Source organism: Thalassophryne amazonica, chromosome 11 (genome assembly GCF_902500255.1).
Source record: "Thalassophryne amazonica chromosome 11, fThaAma1.1, whole genome shotgun sequence".
NCBI classification, from domain to species: domain Eukaryota; kingdom Metazoa; phylum Chordata; class Actinopteri; order Batrachoidiformes; family Batrachoididae; genus Thalassophryne; species Thalassophryne amazonica.
This window is the reverse complement of record NC_047113.1, coordinates 81,094,404-81,111,698: the sequence shown is the minus strand read 5'-3', so window position 1 is coordinate 81,111,698 and position 17,295 is coordinate 81,094,404. Positions and strand designations below refer to the sequence as shown.

General features: G+C 41.8%; 1 protein-coding gene across 2 annotated transcripts in view; it reads right to left on the bottom strand.

The window, feature by feature from the left end:
• LOC117520936 (protocadherin-1-like) overlaps window positions 1-17,295 on the bottom strand; it is a 282,301-nt gene that overhangs the window by 122,841 nt on the left and 142,165 nt on the right. For both annotated transcript variants that reach the window (XM_034182276.1, XM_034182277.1), the window contains exon 4: window positions 3,327-3,546. In XM_034182276.1, the coding sequence (XP_034038167.1) occupies window positions 3,327-3,546 (220 nt within the window). The remainder of the gene's footprint in view (window positions 1-3,326; window positions 3,547-17,295) is intronic.

Here is a 17,295-nt window from a genome sequence, read left to right as displayed (position 1 = left end):
GCAGGGTGGTGACTCGGCTCAGGACTCCATCTGGCAATACACTTCACACATTCAAACCACATCAGCACATTTATATATTTTATTAGATGTCACACACACACACACACACACACACACACACACACACACACACACACACACACACACACACACACACACACACACACACACACTGCACTTCATTCATTTATTCTTGAAAAAATGTGAATCTAATATTTCTGAGCAATATTTAAATTTTAATTGTGATTATTTTTCACGGATGTGTGACTTTAATGTTCAACGTTCTTATGGCCAGAATTTTTCATCTCATAATAAACAAACAATATTTTCACTCTGTTTAAAGCTGTCACACAGCTAGTTATTTTTAACCAGATATTTTCACTGGTTCCACCTGTAAAAAAAAAGCACAAATGTAAAAGTCAACATCCTAAAGTAATGCTAAAAAAAGCTGCATGCATGTTTTACCACTAAGCTATTTTTAGTGGATCTAAAATGGAATAAAACATTAATTCTGTCAGCAGCACTGCAGCATCATTAGCATCTAATTCAACCCATCCTCTGCTAGCAGGCTGCAGACAGTAAAGCTAACAATTTACTAAATATGCTTTTTAACCCACTATTTTCAGTTAACAAAACAGACACAAATGTTGATGTCATGAAAAACAAAATGCTCACAAGATATATTGTATATTTTGCTCTCGCTAAACTGATTAATTGCATGGAACAGTGCAGTAACTTTAAGATAGCATTTAGTAAACCAGTTAGCTCTGTAATGCTGAGTCATCTTTAGCATGTAACACATTTACCAAAAGGCTACTGCTAATACTGCTAATCACTGATGTATGAGGTCTGTCCAAAAAGTATCGTACCTTTTTATTTTTTGCAAAAACCATACGGATTTTAATCGTGTGATTGCATCAGCCAAGCTTGAACCTTCGTGAGCATGCGTGAGTTTTTTCACGCCTGTTGGTTGCGTCATTCGCCTGTGAGCAGGCTTTGAGTGAGCAGTGGTCCACCCCTGTCGTCGGATTTTTATTGCGAATAAATGTCTGAATGATTTGGAGCTTTGCTGCATCAAATTTTTCCAGAAACTGTGAGAGATGTCCAGGTGGACACCATTCGGAAAATTTAGATGGCTTTCAGCGACGATTTTATGGGGATTACACAGATTAAGGAGTGCTCCAGCCGGTTTAAAGACCGCCCACAGCGTCTGAGAGCGCGGCGCGCTCCGAGCGCCGATCGACAGGCTCAAACCCCACTCAAACAACCAGATCATTTCCAACGTGAAGACTTTGTTGATCCGGAACGTCGTCTAACTTTCACAAAAAAGGCAGAAGGTGTGGACATCAGCACTTTTTCGGCACATTCTACTGTTACAGGAGTTTTTTTTCATGGAAAGAGAAGTGGATGCTTGTGCCACCATGCCGCTCATGGCGCGGGACAAAACCACCTCCGTGTTGGTCTCACAGGACGGCTTTCAGATGGCTCAGACGGCTTCTGGTTGCTTTTCAGTCATGTGAGTATCCGAGAAATTGTTCACGGCGTTGCTTTGCGCCATGCAGCTCTGCCGCGACGCGCGGAGTTCCTCCGCTCCTCTTTCCATGACAAAAACTCCTGTAACAGTGGAATGTGCCGTTCATTTCTAAACTGGACGCTGTCTTGATCTGGTATGTCGTCTGACTAGCACAGGAATTGCGGAAGACGTGGACATCAGCACTTTTTTGGCACATTGAGACAGACGTGCAGAGGAAGCCGCATGGTGCAAAGCACCGCCGTGATGAAGCCTCACAGCACATGTTGGGGCATGTCCAGCTCATGCACAATTTCTCGGATACTGACATGACTGAAAAGCAACCGGAAGCCGTCTGAAAGCCACCTTAAAGCCGTCCTGTGAGACCAACACAGAGGTGGTTTTGTCCCGTGCCATGAGCGGCATGGAGGCACAATCCTCCGCTTCTCTTTCCATGAAAAAAACTCCTGTAACAGTAGAATGTGCCAAAAAAGTGCTGATGTCCACGCCTTCTGCCTTTTTTGTGAAAGTTAGACGACGTCCCAGATCAACAAAGCCTTCACGTTGGAAATGATCTGGTTGTTTGAGCGGGGTTTGATCCTGTCGATCGGCGCTCGGAGTGCGCCGCGCTCTCAGACGCTGTGGGCGGTCTTTAAACTGTCTGGAGCACTCCTTAATCTGTGTAATCCCCATAAAATCGTCCCTGAAAGCCATCTGAATTTTCCGAATGGTGTCCAGCTGGAGGTCTCTCACAGTTTATGGAAAAATTTGATGCAGCAAAGCTCCAAATCAATCAGACATTTATTCGCAATAAAAATCCGACGAGAGGGGTGGACCACTGCTCACACAAAGCCTGCTCACAGGCGAATGACGCAACCGACAGGCGTGAAAAAACTCACGCATGCGCACGAAGGTTCAAGCTTGGCTGATGCAATCACACGTGATTCAAATCCATATGGTTTTTGCAAAAAATACAAAGGTCCGATACTTTTTGGACAGACCTCGTACAGTCATCAAAAATTATGTGGTCATGTCAACTATAAGTAATTATATGTTACATTTTTAGCTGTATACTGAGATTATGGTGTAGGTCCAGTTTCCAAACTGTCATGTCAAATGTTCACTTTCATTTTTAAAAACACATGATGCTGAAGCAACATGTTCCTGATATTTTATAGAATCCAGTGTGTTACTGGATTTGTACTTGTGTGCTACAGTATAGATGTGTAAACAGAATTTGCTAACATCAGAAAAAACATCTCTCCAACTCAGCTAATGTCACATTTCTTTGATGAGTATCTTGTTCAGACCCCTGTAGCATCAACATCCAAAAGTAAAACATTAAGATTCAAAGAAAACAACGTAAGTAGCTGCGTCTGTTAGCATTAGCAGGCTAATTCCATAATGAGGCAAAAAAAATGCACAAATGTGCAAACAGGATGCTAGCAACCGACCTGGAGGAGGGTGTGGCTAGCATTATCACGCTTGGCGCTAGCATTTCTGTGTTGGTCCGCTGTTGCCGTTGATGGATTGTTGGCACAATTTGCATTAAGTGGTGTTTTAATTCGTGAAGGCGTGGGACTTGATTGTGTTGCATATTGATCGTTGCTGCCCTGCTGTGATGTCACACACCTTTTTAATGAAGGCCAAAGGGGATTGTGAGAGTCTGATTAAAAATACAGCATTATTTCGCTGACACGCAGGGTGAGGCGTGAGTGTTTATGTGTGTGGATGTTGTGCTCCTTGAGGCTGATGGATGGATGATGGAAAAGGTGAAAAGAGGAGTAGAGGGAGGGGAAACTCCACCTGGTCTTACCGTTCTCCGGGTGCTCCATCTCACCGATGCTGCCGTCGGGCGTGGTCCGCTCGTAGTGGTCCTCTGGCAGCGCCAGCGGGCCGATCCGTGGGCCTGATGAAGACTTGGAGCTGGGCGTTTCCGAGTCCTCCAGGCCGCTGTCGTAGTAGCTGTGCTGGGATGCGTCCTGCAGGTCCTGTGCCTGATTGGCAGTGGAGAAGGTCACTCGGCGGTGGGGAAGCTGTGATTGAAAGACAGGAAAAAAATTGTTTGAGCTGGTGAACGACTGTACACTTATTTGACACTTAAAATACAAAATTTCACTGCCAATCAATTTCTTTTTGAGCTGTTGCATTTGAAATAGTTTCAGACATCCAGTGCTGCTGAAACCCAGTCACATGTCATCTCAGATTTCATCTCCTTTTCAAGAGACACTTTGTCATTTACAGAGACATCCACTTCAGGACAAATCAAGACACTGTTATTAGAGACAAACATCACTCATTTCTTTCAGTTCATTTCATTACACATTTGATTTTTTTTTTCATAACATCACATCTCATGTCAGCTCTTGTTTCACTTCTGTCTTTATCACGTTCTCAGATCTCATCCTGATTCCACTCACTTATTTTCTGTCATTTCATTGCTGACATTACATCGCCTGATTTGATCTCATATCAGATCTCTCCTGATTTTAACTCTTCCATGACTTTAGAGCATCTCGTTTTATGTCGTGATGTCTTCAGTCAGGTCTCTGACGTCAGGAGTTATCTGATTTTAGCTCATTGTCTCAAATCTCACTCACTGATTTACACATTCTGATTTCAGACGATCTCACATCTCTTCCTATTTCTACTGAGGATCTGAGGATACATTTAAAAAATGAATATATATTTGTGATGCTTCAGTCAATGCCTTGAACTGTGTGATCCTGTCAAAGTGTTGCTGAAAACAATCAATGTTGAAACAAGTTACCAGATCAAGTAAAATGGAAACAAAACCAGATGATCGATGGTCATTTCTGTCCCGACCCACATGTTGTTTTTGTGGGTGGGAGCCGTGCATTTGATAGTTTTGTAATTAAACTACAATTAGCCTCTGTGCAGTGCGACACTGTGCAAACACACTGTGCACACATACACTGCCAAACACGCCTCACGATGACCACACCGCCTCAGCACACATGCCATCACCATGGCAACTGGGCACTGTCAAGACCCTGAACCAGTTAAACCAGCTGATTGGCAAGGACCACACCAAAACCAGGGATTCAAACTAGCAACCTACTGTCAGTATTTCCAGGTTCCTCCTCACAAAAATGCCACCAGTCACAGGGCAAGAGGCGGGGTTCAATCTGGACTGGACACCAGACACCCACGTCACATTAACGTGTTGGTTTTTACATAGAATGAATGAGTCAACCAATCAGTGTTAGCAGGGGCTCATTTTACCCATAATGCCTTTGGCATCTGTTTTGCTACAAAACTTCAGAATTAGTGCATTATTTAAAATTAAAAGACATGTGTTATAGTTTAACTTTGTACAAATGACAGAATTGAATTGACATTAATGGAGTATATTCTATCTGGATTAATTTGATTTTAATTCAAAACCATAAGTCAAAACTTTGCTATATATGGCATTGCTATATCCTGTTAAGGAATAATGGCTTGCTTTTTGGTGTGTGTAGAGTTGAGCTTAGCTCCTCTCAACTGCTGCACTGCTGCAAAATATGTAGTAAACAGGAGCTTCCAGCAGTGGGCAGGGCACACAAAGACAGAAATGCTGACTCATTGTTTGAGTCTGTGGTCACCTTTGATGCTACCAGAAGCGATCGTGGTGTTAAAAGTCAAAATCAGCTTGTTAGTAAGTGTACCAGAAACAATACTGGAAGTTATCGGTTAGCTGTAGCTTCCGATAAATTTTTGAGTGGTTTATCGGTTTAGCTTCATAAAGGATAGTAGAGAAGCTTGAATCTTCGACTGGACTGGGTTGCTTGACGCGAGGATGTTTCGTTTCAAATCGCAGAAGCTTCCTCACTAAAATTCTTGCTCTGGTGGTCTGACTTCTGTCTTGACTCTTGTAGAGAAGAATAATCAAGAAGTCACAAAAGCTGGAGTTTTAAACCTAACCAGACCCCTGCTACCGAGAGGCAGACTGCTATAGGCCAGTGACTAAACAATAGCTCTAATTAGCACCTATTGTGCTCTAGTTAGCACCCTCCTAATGACAGGGCAGCTGTCTCTCCTAATGATGGGACGGACACTCTCCTGACGGCTCCCTTGACGACTCTGCTGATGACGTGAATGACTCATTACCATGAACAAAAGACTGAAACTGCTTTGATCTGAGTACCCCATTGTAAACAGGGGATAAAGCGTGTCTCAGACCCCCTCCCCAGTTAAGGCTGGGTTTCAAACGTTTCACAAAGAATGCCTCCTTGACCCCTCTCTCAAACCATTTCTTCTCTCTGGTTAATATTTTAACTTCCTTGACCTCAAACATGTGGTTAGTGTCTTTAAGGTGGAGATGAACTGCAGACTGAGGTCCACTGGCACCCTCTCTGCGATGCTGGTATAGCCTTTTGTGTAATGGTTGCTTAGTCTCACCTATGTAGCGCTCGTTACAGTTTTCCTGACATGTGATAGAATACACTACATTGCTCTGTTTGTAACTAGGGATGCTGTCCTTAGGGTGAACTAATTTCTGTCTCAAGGTGTTAACCAGTTTAAAGTAAACTGGGATTTTGTGCTGTCTGAAGATCCTCTGTAGTTTTTCCCCTACTCCTGCTAAATAAGGGAGAGACACTCCTCTTCTTCTTGTCTCCATCTCCTGTCTATCTGGTCTCTTTGTTCTCTGGGACGTCTGCACTTTGTCCAGGGACCATCGTGGGTACCCACATACTGTGAGGGCTTTCCAGACAAGTTGTTGTTCTTTAGCCCTTCCCTCTGCAGTTGTGGGTACGATTGGAGAGAACAGGCAGCTCCAGACAGGGGTTTACAGAAAACCAACTCACACTGACCAATATCTGCTCTTTGGCTCAAACCACCCCCTTGAACACAAGCTCGGGGTGATCAGGAAGCTTCAACACAGAGCCCTACAGGTGCCCACAACTGCAGAGGGAAGGGCTAAAGAACAGCTTGTCTGGAAAGCCCTCACAGTATGTGGGTACCCACGATGGTCCTTGGACAAAGTGCAGAAGTCCCAGAGAACAAAGAGACCAGATAGACAGGAGACGGAGACAAGAAGAAGAGGAGTGTCTCTCCCTTATTTAGCAGGAGTAGGGGAAAAACTGTATTGTATTCTATCAGATGTCAGGAAAACTGTAATGAACACTACATAGGTGAGACTAAGCAACCTTTACACAAAAGGCTATACCAGCATCGCAGAAAGGGCGCCAGTGGACCTCAGTCTGCAGTTCATCTCCACCTTAAAGACACTAACCACACGTTTGAGGACAAGGAAGTTAAAATATTAGCCAGAGAGAAGAAATGGTTTGAGAGAGGGGTCAAGGAGACATTCTTTGTAAAACGTTTGAAACCCAGCCTTAACCAGGGAGGGGGTCTGAGACACGCTTTATCCCCTGTTTACAATGGGGTACTCAGGTCAAAGCAGTTTCAGTCTTTTGTTCATGGTAATGAGTCATTCACGTCATCAGAAGAGTCGTCAAGGGTGCCATCAAGAGAAGGCCCGTCCCATCATTAGGAGGGACAGCTGCCCTGTCATTAGGAGGGTGCTAACTAGAGCACAATAGGTGCTAATTAGAGCTATTGTTTAGTCACTGGCCTATAGCAGTCTGCCTCTTGGTAGGAGGGGTCTGGTTAGGTTTAAAACTCCAGCTTTTGTGACTTCTTGATTATTCTTCTCTACAAGAGTCAAGACAGAAGTCAGACCACCAGAGCAAGAATTTTAGTGAGGAAGCTTCTGCGATTTGAAGCGAAACGTCCTCGCTTCAAGCAACCAAGTCCAGTCGAAGATTCAAGCTTCTCTATTATGGAAACCACCTGGACAACTGAGAGCCTACACAGAAACTTTATAAAGGATAACTTTTCAGTTAGCTGATTAGTTGTTATCAAAGCTAACGTTTTGGTTAGCTGTGCCCACCACTGCCCTTAAGACACCTGTGCCGTGACATCTGTGTATGTCAAAATCACATTTCTGCAAGTTTCATCTTTACAGGTTTTATATTGTGTCATTAAAAATGTAATAATTCCCTCTGATCTTTATAGGTTTTTATGACATCCGACATAAAAAACCAAACTGGGTCCTTTATTTTAAAAGTTTGTGTTCTTTAACACATTCCTTCCATCTGACATTACCTGAAGTTATAAAACACGTCACCTGTTTAATATGAGATAACGAAATCATCATGAAGACGCAAGACTTCCAGAACATTGGACCCATACATGCACACTGATGCTCAGTGCACGTGGTTCGTCTTCAATCACAAAACGCTTTGTGAGAATAAAACATGCTTACAGCGTGTCCCAGTGGTGATTTTGAATTAACATCTGCTGGTGTTTTTTCTCTTGGAGCTGAAGGAGCTGGAGAAGATTGGATAAATGTGTTTTAAAATATCTTGAAGGACAATCCAGTCAGAATTACTGTCAAAATGATGGAAAATGTACAAACTCCAAAGACGGCGCAGCAGAGACCCGTTAAAGTGTGGAGATGCAACCAGACATCAGATGCTCGGCCCCCTGATGCCTCAACAAACACAGCAGGAAAACCATTTAATTCAACCAACTTTACTGTGGCTATGCCAACGCACTGAAAAATCACTGCCACCGGGCACTGAAGGAGTGCAGGCCTCCGCCACAGCGCCACTACATGTCAGGTTGTTGGAATTACACCTAACACATCCACTGCTATGTTTTCCAAGTTCTAATATGAAAATAATTTCTCCAATCACAGCCATGTAAGCCTATAACTTCTTCTGGGTTGTCTGGGTGTCTTGGTGGCTTTCCTCACTCTTCTACATCTTGCACAGTCACTCAGTTTTTGAGAATTGTCTACTCCATGCAGATTTACCATAAAGTGCCATATTGTTTGTATTTCTTTGTAATTGATGTAAATAAAGTCCGAAACATATTCAGTGGCAGCTTTATCATCAGAGAGCCTCGTCCACAACTACCACAAAAGACGCCAAGCTGTCATTGATGTTAAAGGGGCAATACACAGTATTAAGAACAGGGGTATGTAAACTTTGGATCAGGGTCATTTGGGTAGTTCTCTTGTCATTTTGATTTAAAATGAGGAAACGCAATTGTTTGACAATAAATGGCTTCACCCAACCACTAACCATGAGTGAAATTTTTTTTTTGTGCGTTGTCATTTATATTCTCTTTAAAATGGCCAAAAAAGCAAAAATTCTGCCAGGGTATGTAAACTTTTGAGCACAACTGTATCTATTACAGGGCGTTTTAAGGTTTGAAGTAAAATGCTTTGTGATAATTGCTAAATTGTTTTCTTCTTCCTTAACTAATCTGCACAAATCACAAATGTATGTACATATGCTCCCCGTGGGGGGCACCACATCATTTTGAGCCTGTAAAAACCCTGCTTACAATTACGGTTTATTTATTGAATGTTTTTCATGTTTCAATCCACAGAACGTGTTTTGTTACAATTTTTTTTTCTCTGCGTAAATAACAGAAGGGGGGGATAAATATTGTCGTGACCCTGCAGGCATCTCACTCATCAAACTCGATGTTGTTTGTTCTGCGAGCGTTTGCAAAGAAATCAAATATTAACTCAAAGCCAGAAATCAGGCAGACTGACTCATCTTTTGCAGCATGTCTGTCACCTCAGACACGCCCCCTGAAACAGAAAGAAAAAGGTTGAGTTTGTCCTTTTGTGCTTCTGCTGGTGTGTTTGTTTGAAGCTGGAAATAGAAGCGCCATCTCAGCAGGTTGCATCATGGGAAAGTGGGGCAGATCAGAGGGGAGAAAATAAAAACTAACCAACATCCAGCACAACCTCAGCTGCTGCCCAGCTGCTGCAGCCGTCCCACATTTCTGCTCTTTGGGGCAAAATGGCGTACAAACTGTTTTTTGTTTTACCCCCCGTGTTTACGTTGGGAGCATGAAGGCGCCCTGCTCCTGCCCTGCAGGGAAGGTTTCTCAGATAAAATACCAACGATGATCATCTTTAACATTTAGAAGATGAAACAAAGTTCAACTGAAATCATAAACATCGTCTCTTGCTGTTCCAACACGTTTGGAGCTTCATCAATTTAAACCGGCATTTTTATGTAAATCCTCACTTCAAAGAGTACAAACGGTTTATCTGGAAACAACTGGAAATGCAGAAATACAAATCTTCATGTAGTGTGGAGCTGTTTGAGGTGCATCAGAGCCATCCAGGTCCTTTTTGCGAATGGTCAACTGAAACAGAAGTGAGACTTGTTTCTGTTTGACAGGTTTGTGTGACAGAGATTGACAAAACATGAAGAAGAAGAACAAGAACAAAAACAACTAGAACAACATGAACAAAGGCAACATCAAGGCCAACAAAAGCAACAGCAAGACCAATAACAGCAACAACAAGAACAACAACAACAAGACCTACAATAGCAACAAGTACAAGACCAACAACACCCGTAACAAGACCAATAACAGCAACAACAACAACAAAAAAGAAGACCAACAACAGGAACACCAACAGCAGCAACAAGAACACCAACAGAAACAACAAGAACACCAACAACAAGAATACCGACAGCAACAACAACAAGAAGAAGACCAATAACAGCAACAAGAACACCAACAGCAACAAGAACAACAGCAACAAGAACAACAAGAACACCAACAACAATAATACCAACAGCAGCAACAACAAGAAGACCAATAACAGCAACAACAGCAACAAGAACACCAACAGCAACAACAAGAACACCAACAGTAACAACAAGAACAACAGCAACAAGAAGAACAAGAACACCAACAACAAGAATACCAACAGCAACAACAAGAAGACCAATAACAGAAACAACAAGACCAACAACAACAAGAAGACCTACAAGAGCAACAACAAGAACAACAACAAGACCTACAACAGCAACAACTACAAGACCAACAATATCCGTAACAACAAGACCAATAACAGCAACAACAAGAACAACAGCAACAACAAGAACAACAAGAACACCAACAACAATAATACCAACAGCAGCAACAAGAAGACCAAGAACACCAACAGCAACAACAAGAACACCAACAGTAACAACAAGAACAACAGCAACAAGAAGAACAAGAACAACAAGAACACCAACAACAAGAATACAACAGCAACAAGAAGAAGACCAATAACAGAAACAACAAGACCAACAACAACAAGAAGGCCTACAAGAGCAACAACAAGAACAACAACAAGACCTACAACAGCAACAACTACAAGACCAACAATATCCGTAACAACAAGACCAATAACAGCAACAACAAGAACAACAGCAACAACAAGAACAACAAGAACACCAACAACAATAATACCAACAGCAGCAACAAGAAGACCAAGAACACCAACAGCAACAACAAGAACACCAACAGTAACAACAAGAACAACAGCAACAAGAAGAACAAGAACAACAAGAACACCAACAACAAGAATACAACAGCAACAAGAAGAAGACCAATAACAGAAACAACAAGACCAACAACAACAACAAAACCTACAAGAGCAACAACTACAAGACCAACAACATCTGTAACAAGACCAATAACAGCAACAACAAGAACAACAAAAAAGAAGACCAACAACAGGAACACCAACAGCAACAACAAGAACACGAACAACAAGAACAGCAACAACAACAGCAACAACAAGAAGACCAATAACAGCAACAACAAGAACACCAACAGCAACAACAAGAACACCAACAGTAACAACAAGAACAACAGCAACAAGAAGAACAAGAACAATAAGAACACCAACAACTAGAATATCAACAGCAACAACAAGAAGAAGACCAATAACAGCAACAACACAACCACCAACAACAACAACAAGACCAACATCAGTGATAAGAACAGCAGCAGCAGCAACAATATTAACAACCGCAGCAGCAGCAACAAGACCAACAACAACAAATAACAAGACCAATAACAGCAGCAGCAACAACAACAACAAACAACAAGACAAAACCTGCTCCAGAGCGCGCTTGACCTCAGACTGGGGCGACAGTTCATCTTTCAGTAGGACAATGACCCAAAACACACAGCCAAGATATCAAAGGAGTGGTTTCAGGACAACTCTGTGAATGTCCTTGAGTGTCCCAACCAGAGCCCAGACATGAATCTGACTGAACATCTCTGGAGAGATCTGAAAATGGCTGTGCACAATGCTCCCCATCCAACCTGATGGAGCTTGAGAGGTGCTGCAAAGAGGAATGGACCAAACTGCCCAAAGATAGGTGCACCAAGCTTGTGGCATCATATTCAAGAAGACTTGAGGCTGGATTCGCTGACAAAGTTGCATCAACAAAGTATTGAACAAAGGCTGTTAACTCCTATGGACATGTGATTCCTCAGTTTTTTATTTTTAATAAATTTGCAAAAAATTCAAAAATACTTTTTTCATGTTATCATTATGTGGTGTTGTGAGCACAATCTTGTCGGGAAAAAATGAATTTACTCCATTTTGGAGTAAGACTGTAACATAAAAGGTGTAAAAAGTGCTGTGAATAGTTTCTGGATGCTCTGTAAATCTGTTGGCTCAATTCTATGTTGTATTAATTGTTAAATGCTGGTGTTCTTTGTGGTCTGTAAGAACAGTAAAATAAATAAAATTTGTTTTTACTTGTTCTTGACCATCACACTTACAGAATAAACGAAGGAGCTCCTTGAATATACTGTTGGTGAAGGTCAGTTTCGTTCCCAAGGAAAAAGAGCTCATCACGCATCTCCAGAGTAAAACGTTCACGCGGTAAAAACCTTAAACATTCATCTGCAGGCTAATCACAAGTGGACTATGATGTAAAAGGTGCACATCAACTGCTTTTTCCTTGAATATATAATGTCCAACCTTCAGCATCATCAATGAAACACGTTAACGTCTGATAAACACGCTGCTCCTGAATACATCATGAAGACAAACTAAATGAGCTTTAAAAAAAAAAAAAAAAACTCTCTATAGGTGCAGAGAAACAATTCCCTGAGGACTTTAGAGATTTTTATTGAGTTTTAGAGATTTTTTTGTCATTAAAATTATAAGTAAAAATACTAAAAATGTCACATAATAATTTAAAAGAACTTCCTGCAGTTCCTTTCCATGTCACTAACCCATTTAGTGACACAACATCTTTAAAAATGCAACTGCACCAGCAATGCAACAATGACCAGTAACACAGCAGTCTTCAGCAACACAACTCCTTCAGTGTTGCAGCACTTTCAGTGACGCAACTGGGGGCAATTCAATGACAACCCTGCGCATTCAGCTTTGCAGCACCTTCAGTCCAGGAACGCCGGGCTTCTATCCTTTTTTTTCTCCTCAACCCGCGTCGACACATAACATCTAATAGATGATCTCAACAATTAGCTCATCCACCTGCCTGAAGAGCTGAACTAATTACAATCAGCTGATTTAAGATGGAAGATGGAACAAATATGTGGTTGGACATTTACTTTCTGAAGCTGGATTTGACATCTCTGGAGAAGGTCTTGCCTCTGCGGTCTCGCCCCATGACCCTGAACTGGAATAAAGGGCATCAGAAAGTGGACAGATGGATGACAATGGCTCATCAACAGCATAACATGCTACCTTAGCTAATTAGCTTGTAGCTGCTAATATGTGTTGCCAGGGTTGGGCTGTTGGTGAATATAGTGAAGAATTTGAGTTTGTGATGCTTGACATTTCCGTGTGATGAACAGCTCCACACTGAAATCCAAAAAGCCTCCTGCCCCGCCCACTCGGTGTGACCATGCCGATAAAATTCACAATTCTTTATGTGAGTGCTGCAGCAGAACAGTGTAAGTTAAATATGAGCGAGGCACACAGCTGTGGTTGCAGGGAGATAAGGAGGACAGGCCTTCTTTTCTTCATCCTCCTCCTCTTCCTGCAGGAGGTGAAGGGAGGAGGCGCATTCACTCAGCCACATTGTTCAGAGATGATTAAAAACCAGCGAGAGGAGAAACAACATCTCGCTGGCTGTTTGTCAGCCGACACGCAGGCCAAGATAAGTCTGTGTGTGCATGTGTGTGTGTGGACGTCCATGCACTGCATTGTGGAGACACAAATCTCTTTCCACAGTTGTACAGTGGGGACTCAAAGGCGCGGTCCCCATACGGTCATCATTGGTGTCTGTGGTCATCACGTGTTTTATAGGAAGAGTTAATATGAGGTTAGAGGTGAGGAGTGTCGCGGTTGTGTTAACGGTGAGGTTAAGTCTCCAGGGAATTCAATTTAATTCAGTTCCGTGTCCTCAGAAGTAACAAAACAAACGTAAGTGTGTGTCAGAGCTCCTCATTACCTCCCTCTGTGGGAGATAAGAGCATGTGCCACTGCACCGTGCTTTGAAAAGCAAGTCCGGATCACATGCACGTGAACAAGGTGATAATTCCAGTGCTCAGTAAATGAGAGAAACATGCATGCAGAGAAAAAGATGTGAAAAGACAGAGAGAGAGAGAGAATAGGATCTTTATTGTCACTGGACAATACAACAAAATATTTCCTCTGCATTTAACCATCCTAATTATAGTTAGGCACAATCCAACCACTAGGGGCAGTGAGCAAACACAGTCCAGCACCCGGGCACTAACTCCAGATGTAGAGACGCTGCCTTGGTCGGGGCAGAGAAAAGGAGCAGACCCTAAATAAGCATGCTTTTTTTTTTTTTTTTTTTTACTGTGGGAGGAAACCCACACAGACACAGGGGAGAACATGCAAACTCCACACAGAAAGGGCGGGAATTGATCCCACAACCTTCTTGCTGTGAGACACCAGTGCTAACCACTAAGCCACCGTGCCGCCAAAAAAAGAGAGAGAGTCTGCCGTGCACAGCCTTCACAGTTTAGCAAAGAGAAATGCTTTCACACTACAGATACAGGATCAAGTAATATTCTCCAATACTGCAGGTGGCGAAAGGAGACAAACACTGAAACAGAACAAAGAAGAAATCTATAAAAAAACAAAAAACAACACTACGTCACAAATTGCCTGAGGTAGAGTTTTGGACCGACTTGAGAACATTTTACATTTGGTCTCACATTACTCCTGACCAGTGATGCCGGTAACGCATTACTTAGTAACGCGTTACTCTAATCTGACCACTTTTTTGTAGTAACGCGTAATCTAACACGTTAATCTTTCCAAATCAGTAATCAGATTAAAGTTACTTCTCCAAGTCACTGTGCGTTACTATTATTTTTGCATTGTGGGTCGATAGCAGCATTAAACTTGGTCCGTGGGCAGGAGGTCGGGGTTCGACTGAACTGCCCACTTTAAGCGAGCTGCGAGCTTTTCATCCGTGGTTTTTTGCAGCAGGTATGACTCGTCCAGACCTCTTAAAGTGCGGTGACAACACCACACCTGCACTGAGCTTTACAAAGACATTTTTATGCTTTTTTTTCTCTGAGCCGCTCCGTATCTGCTGCTAAAAACAGCTGATCCTCTGCGACGCGTCAACAACTAACACTATTTTCCACTCAAATGCACCTAAACTCTCTTTCTGAGGAGCACATGATGTGAAAATGCAATAAAACTTTCTTACCTGTAAATCTGGTCATGTTTCCTGCATAAATAAATGTTATCCATTCTTTGTGCTCAAACATCAAAGCAGGGGCGAATCCAGATGGAATGGAGGCGTGGGGCAAGGATGTGCCCCCCCACAACACCCCTAGATTAAAGATCCAGTTTTGAAGCCGTTTTTTTTTACTACAACTACTAATACTACTTAAAATAATAATAATTTCGACAAGTAAAATGTTTAGAGAGAATTTAAATGTTAGAAAGAATTTAATAGTTACATTTATAAACAATGTAGGTTAGAAATTGCAAGTTTTACTGTTACAGTGCTGTCAACAGTTAAATATGAAGTCAAGAAAGAGGTCTTTATTTTACTTTTTATAAAACAAGTATTTATTTTCATTGAAGTCAAGAAAGGGTGACTATAAAGTGAGTTTTGGCAAAACAAGTATCATTGTCATGTTGAGATGGCAGGGGGGTGTTGTCGGCAGCTGGGGAAAGTAACTAAAAAAGTAACTAGTAATCTAACTTAGTTACTTTTCCAATTGAGTACTTTAATCAGTAAAGTAACTAAGTTACTTTTTCAAGGAGTAATCAGTAATTGGATTACTTTTTCAAAGTAACTGTGGCAACACTGCTCCTGACATCCAAAATAATTCTGTTTCTGTTGTATTTATTTACTGACCTGTGATGGCATTTAATTCACATTACATGATTTAATTGACTTTATATAATAATACCTGTATTTTCTGGAGTCCCACCAGAGTATAAATACCACTGGAGTATAAGTCACACTATAGTATTTCACACAGGAGTATAAATCACACTGGAGTATAAGTCACTCGAGTACAAGTCACACAGAGTATAAATCACACTGGAGTATAAGTCACACAGGAGTATAAATTACACAGGAGTATAAGTCACACAGGAGTATAAATCACACAGGAGTATAAGTTGCACAGGAGTATAAATTACACAGGAGTATAAATCACAATGGAGTATAAGTTGCACAGGAGTATAAATTACACAGGAGTATAAATCACACAGGAGTATAAGTTGCACAGGAGTATAAATTACACAGGAGTATAAATCACAATGGAGTATAAGTTGCACAGGAGTATAAATCACACAGGAGTATAAATTACACAGGAGTATAAATCACACAGGAGTATAAGTTGCACAGGAGTATAAATTACACAGGAGTATAAGTCACACAGGAGTATAAATCACACTGGAGTATAAGTCGCACAGGAGTATAAATTACACAGGAGTATAAGTCACACAGGAGTATAAATCACACTGGAGTATAAGTTGCACAGGAGTATAAATCACACTGGAGTATAAGTTGCACAGGAGTATAAATTACACAGGAGTATAAATCACACAGGAGTATAAGTCACACTGGAGTATAAATTGCACCTTTTTTCTATATTTTCAGCTCTTTAATCTGAGTTTTTTTGTGTGTGTTCTTCTTGTGTACTTATTAGTATTATATTCTTATTATTAGTGGTATTTTGTTTAGTGCTTTCAGATGCAGTGCTTTTAGTGCAGCTCAGATTTGGAGACAAAGTCAGAGAGGTGAGACTGAGATGGTTTGGACATGTGCAGAGAAGGGTCCCAGGGTATATAGGGAGAAGGATGCTGAGGATGTAGCCACCAGGCAGGAGAAGAGGGAGGACAAAGAGGAGGTTTATGGATGTGCTGAGGGAGGACATACAGGTGGTTGATGAAACAGAGGCAGATACAGAGGACAGGGTGAGATGGAAACCACTGATCTGCTGTGGCGCCCCCTAACGGGAGCAGCCGAAAGAAGGATAAGATTTGGTTTACTGCTTTGATTCCTGTGAAAGAGATCCTAAATGTGTGATTTTTCTGTGTAGAGGTTACACCAGAGTAGAAGTGGCAGCAACTCCCCAAAATGTGACTTATTTCCTAGCATAAAGGGTAATTTACAATTAAGGTATTTTTAGTTTGCACATGACCTTTTATGTAACACCGCTAGTTAACGTGGTTAGCACTAATCAGGACAAATAATTAAAGAAAAATCCAAAGAGTAACTGCTTCTTGCAGAAGAGATGGAAAAATGGAGAGAATGAAGAAATACGAAAGAAAGAAAAAAGAGGAGCTGATGTTTGGTGGAAGATGTTTTGGCTGCAGGGGAAAATGTTTTCTGCTTCACTGCTGGCTGATCGACACTCACAGACTTTCTCTCTCTCTCTCTCTCTCTCTCTCTCTCTCTCTCTGAAGGTTGTGAGTACGAGTCTGGAGGCAGAAATCAGCACTCTGAGCAAAATCCTGCTGCACAGAGCTA